General features: G+C 47.4%; 1 protein-coding gene across 1 annotated transcript; it reads right to left on the bottom strand.

Annotated features, from left to right (window-relative positions):
- Nucleotides 1–2,004: 2,004 nt before the first annotated feature.
- LOC137519596 (nuclear factor 7, ovary-like) lies at nucleotides 2,005–5,117 on the bottom strand. The gene has a single exon (XM_068238578.1). The coding sequence runs from the start codon at nucleotides 5,115–5,117 to the stop codon at nucleotides 3,564–3,566; it is 1,554 nt and encodes a 517-aa protein (XP_068094679.1). The 3' UTR covers nucleotides 2,005–3,563.
- Between the last annotated feature and the right edge of the window lie 374 nt (nucleotides 5,118–5,491).

Below are 5,491 nucleotides of genomic sequence, written 5' to 3'. Positions count from 1 at the left end.
CAGGTGACGCGTTTGTGTTTCACATTTTTGCCCGTTTTTGGGCGATTTGTGGCGATTAGCGCAAATCGCCCAAGTAAGAACGGGCCCATAGGGTTTCATTACGCTAGCGCTTTTAAAAAGTGCTAGCGTTTGAGCGTTTTGCTGAAATGGTGGCAAAACGCTCTAGTGTGAATGGGGCCTCAGGCTGGGAATACACTATGAGATTTTTCAGCAGATTTACTGTCTGATTGATTTTCTGATCGTTTTTCAGATTGTTTTTCATTCATTTCTATGAGAAATCGATCAGAAAAAATCAGATCCGACCTGTCAGGCATTATCTATCGAACCATCTAACAAAAAATCTCATGGTGTATTCCCAGCATTATGCACATCTCAGCCCATGTACACAAGTGCTGAGAAATTGCCTGCGATAAAGATATCAGTTCCACATGAAAGCAATATGTTAGCAGGGACGGGTCCATCTGAAAATGGCGCCTGTGAATAATGGCGCACGGTGTTGCCGCTAATCTGTTTGATGCTTATTGCTATTTAACGTTAAAGTCTTATCGCTATTTAACGTTAAAGCCTTATTGTTATTTAGCGTTAATACACAGAAACCTCTCTGTACCTATCCCTAACCCTAAGACCCCCCTGGTGGTGCCTAACCCTAACCACCCCCCTGGTGGGGCCTAACCACCCCCCTGGTGGTGCCTAACCCTAACCACCCCCCTGGTGGTGCCTAACCCTAACCACTCCCCTGGTGGTGCCTAACCCTAAATCTCCCCTGGTGGTGCCTAACCCTAACCACCCCCCTGGTGGTGCCTAACCCTAACCACCCCCCTGGTGGTGCCTAACCCTAACCACCCCCCTGGTGGTGCCTAACCCTAACCACCTCCCTGGTGGTGCCTAACCCTAAATCTCCCCTGGTGGTGCCTAACCCTAACCACCCCCCTGGTGGTGCCTAACCCTAACCACCCCCCTGGTGGTGCCTAACCCTAACCACCCCCCTGGTGGTGCCTAACCCTAAATCTCCCCTGGTGGTGCCTAACCCTAACCACCCCCCTGGTGGTGCCTAACCCTAACCACCCCCCTGGTGGTGCCTAACCCTAAGACCTCCCTGGTGGTGCCTAACCCTAAGACCTCCCTGGTGGTGCCTAACCCTAAGACCCCCCTGGTGGTGCCTAACCCTAAGACCTCCCTGGTGGTGCCTAACCCTAAGACCTCCCTGGTGGTGCCTAACCCTAACCTTGACAGTGAATCCATTCACTGTTTTGCAGTTAAATAACTTCTGCAGTTTGGCTTATGTCCAGCGCTGCGTAATATGTTGGCGCTTTATAATTACAATAGATAAATAAATAATGTAGGGCACTATTGATAAAAAACATTACTGTGCACAATAACGTCTGCTATTTGGCATATGAACGGCACTATTGATAAATAACGATAGTGTGTGCCGTTTTTCCTCTTTTTCCCTGTGCGCCATTATTATGCAGTACTAACGATAAATAGCGATAAGCATATCTTTTTAATGCGGCGCCATTTTTATGCATAGGCGCTGTGCGCCATTCACTGATGCAGCAGGTACGCCCAGTGCAGGCTTGTTCCTAATGTAAACTATATGCTTATAAATAAAGCCTCATTTCCTGCTATTTGCTGGTGGTGACAACAACCATAAACTGGGCCATAACAGAACATAATGGTGGCTAAAGAACAGTTATCTATAAAATATATGGCAGCATCTACAACTATATGATGTTGATCACTGCTGCCATAGTCTTGTTCATATCAGGAAGTTCTGGCTGGAGAATCCTTACTTAATTTGTTTTACACATGGGCACATCTCCACATAGAGAACAGTGTCCCTCCTGTGTAAATCAGTCTGCAGTGCGGTGTAATGTCATTACAGAACTATACCTGATGAGCAAGGCTGTATAAACCTCATAGAGTGTCTGAAGCTCCCCCTGCTGGACACAGTCAGTAAATATTTATATTCATGAGTAATGCTTTCTGTTTATTTGCCTTATATCATTTATCCATGTATTTTTTTTAATATGAAACGAAAAGATAAGAAAACTATATGGAAATAGTTTGTTACATGTTTCCTTATGACAGGCAGCTCATCACTGGAAGTAATACAGAATATATAGATTATTGTCAGTGACAGAGAAACAAATACAATTATCATCATGTGACCATAAATTAGGATTTCAGGATATAATTATTCTGGGCAGAAACCAAGAATTGTCCCTAGAAATCACAGACAGCTAGAAAGGATTGGCTGAACAACGAGTCAATCACAATTCTCTCCCTGTGATGTCATTAGTGGGCGGATCCCTCACTTCTAGAGTTGGGCCGAACCTCTGATTTTAGGTTCGCGAACTTCCGCGGAAGGTTCGGTTCGCGTAAAAGTTCGCGAACCGCCATAGACTTCAATGGGGATGCGAACTTTGAAAAAAAAAATTATGCAGGCCACAAAAGTAATGGAAAAGATGTTTCAAGGGGTCTAACACCTGGAGGGGGGCATGGAGGAGTGGGATACATGCCAAAAGTCCCCGGGAAAAATCTGGATTTGACGCAAAGCAGCGTTTTAAGGGCAGAAATCACATTGAATGCTAAATGACAGGCCTAAAGTGCTTAAAACATCTTGCATGTGTATACATCAATCAGGTAGTGTAATTAAGGTACTGCTTCACACTGACACACCAAACTCACCGTGTAATGCACAGCAAACAGCTGTTTGTGTAGTGACGGCCGTGCTGGACTGGTGCGCACCATGGCGAGAACAGGTATGCAGTGGCGGGTTCACTGAACAGAACAGGTATGCAGTGGCGGGTTCACTGAACAGGTATGCAGTGGTGGGTTCACTGAACAGGTATGCAGTGGTGGGTTCACAGAACAGGTATGCAGTGGTGGGTTCACAGAACAGGTATGCAGTGGCAGGTTCACTGAACAGGTATGCAGTGGCAGGTTCACTGAACAGGTATGCAGTGGCAGGTTCACTGAACAGGTATGCAGTGGTGGGTTCACAGAACAGGTATGCAGTGGTGGGTTCACAGAACAGGTATGCAGTGGTGGGTTCACAGAACAGGTATGCAGTGGTGGGTTCACAGAACAGGTATGCAGTGGCGGGTTCACTGAACAGGTATGCAGTGGCAGGTTCACTGAACAGGTATGCAGTGGCAGGTTCACTGAACAGGTATGCAGTGGTGGGTTCACAGTACAGGTATGCAGTGGTGGGTTCACAGAACAGGTATGCAGCCAGGAACAAGCTAAGCCTAACTAATCTTTCCCTATGAGAGACAGTCTGCAGCAGCTCGCCCTACTCTCACTAATGCAGGCACACGAGTGACCGTAATGGCCGCCGCTGCCTGCCTTATATAAGGGGGGTGGGGCTACAGGGGCTAGTGTAGCCTAATTGGCTACACTGGGCCTGCTGACTGTGATGTAGAGGGTCAAAGTTGACCCTCCATGGTGCATTATGGGGCGAACCGAACTTCCGCAAACGTTCGCCTGCGGGACGCGAACGCGAACCACGGAAGTTCGCATGGAACCGTTCGCAGGCGAACCGTTCGGCCCAACTCTACTCACTTCCCACGGGTCTCCCCAGATATCTTTATACAACCTCCCCCTACACATAACACAGCGTGGAGGGGTTCAGTGAAGGTGGCTTTGAAGGTGTGGAGGGGTCTGATAGGGTCACACAAGGCATAAAAGGAGATCTGCCCGGCCTCATAATGCAGATCTATCCTGACTCTATCACTTGGGATCCCATCAGGTAACCCGATCACTTTCCTGTCATGTACTACTGAGAACTGATTACCCTCTCTGTACAAACCCCAGGACTTGTTATTATCTCCAATCCCGGACTGACCTCCTCTCCTGGCTATACTGGGGTAACACATCCCAACTCTCCATCTATCTGATCCCCCAACATCCACTTCCCAGTAATGCTGCCCTGAGGAGAAACTCTGGCTGCTCAACACCTGACGACACTGGAATCTCTCTGGTGTTTCTGGGCGATCCTGCCATGATGGGAAGGATGCGGTTTTCCTGTCATCTGATATATGTAGATAATTATAAGCTGTGTTTACATCCAGTAATATGTCTGCAGGCTGTACAGCGATCCCCGCAGTTACCCCAGACATGATATCAGCCAGTCCTGTGTGTAATGTGTGTGAGATGCGGGCCACATCCAGATCCCCTCCATCATAGAGCTGCTTATCATGTCTGTCCACCTCCGTGTCACACAAGTCACTTGTGTGTGATTCCTGTAAGACAGTCAGTGGATCGGTCATGTTACACAGCTCCTCAATGTGACACATCTTCCTGGTAAGCTCCTCCTTCTTTATCTCCAGCTGCTTGATGATGTCATCATAGGGTTGTACCTGCCTGGTGATGTCATTCAGGACTCTTTTCTCCAGGTCCTCCAGCCGTCTCCTGAGGTCTCTAAACAGGGCAGTGACTCTATCTGCTTCACAATCTGCTTTTTCACATGCTTTTCTTCTTCGTTCCTCCAGACTCTGGACTCTTTTCTCAGCCTCCTGTGTCTCTGCCATCAGTTTCTGCAGAACATTTCTCAGCTTCTTCTTCTTCTCCTTAGAGGCCTCATCCAGTGACATCATCTTATGTCCTACATGCCCCCCAATCACATAGCAGGACACACAGACACAGGCAGCATCCTCGGTGCAGTAATACTTTAGTATCTCCTTATGGACGGAGCATTTCCTGGTCTCCAGGAAGGTGGTGGGGGCACATAAGACATGTTCTGGTGCCTTGCTGTGGACTGTCAGGTGATTATCACACATAGAAGCGTCACAGTGCAGACAGGACCTAACAGCGGGCACAGAGGAATGGATGCAGTAAGTACAGTTGACTCCGGCCTTCTTCTGATCTGGCTGAGTAGACAGGAAACGCTTTGCTATGTTCCTCAGAGCAATGTTCCTCTGTAATCCAGGCCGCTCCTTGTAATTGTCTCTACATTCAGGACAGGAATATCCTCCAGATCCCTCCTGTGAGTCCAGCACACGGTCAATACAGACCCTGCAGAAGTTGTGACCACATCTCAGGTTTACAGGATCTGTATAAATGCCGAGACAGACAGGACACTCCAGCTCCTCTCTCAGATCAGCTGACGCCATCGCTGGCAGCAGGAGAGGAAAAGAAAGTTAAAGTCTCTGATTCTTGGAATCCAGAACAACCAGTTACTTGTTATTTGCCTGGGGGAGGGCTGACAAAAATTAGAACTAAAGTAAACTTATACCTGTCTGAAGCCTGGAACCTAATAGGAGAGCTTTTCTGAGTGCTTGGTGATTTGAAAAGCTCTTGCTAATATAATGCTATGGGTGTGATCCCACTTGAGCGATGTGATATTATAAAAATCCGCCATAGCATTGCAGTAGCAAGAGCTTTTTCAAATCACTAGCGCTTCGGCTAGGTCCACACTTGTCCAGGTCCAGGTCGGATCCATTTCAAATAGATCAGTTTTTCTACAAAAAAAATAAAAATAAAAATA

Source organism: Hyperolius riggenbachi, chromosome 5 (genome assembly GCF_040937935.1).
Source record: "Hyperolius riggenbachi isolate aHypRig1 chromosome 5, aHypRig1.pri, whole genome shotgun sequence".
In the NCBI taxonomy this organism is placed as follows: Eukaryota; Metazoa; Chordata; class Amphibia; order Anura; family Hyperoliidae; genus Hyperolius; species Hyperolius riggenbachi.
Note: the sequence above shows the minus strand (reverse complement) of the source record. Positions and strands in the feature narration are given on the sequence as shown.

Coding starts and splice junctions, on each gene's coding strand:
- LOC137519596 (XM_068238578.1), bottom strand. CDS start 5,117: ATGGCGTCAGCTGATCTGAGAGAGGAGCTGGAGTGTCCTGTCTGTCTC.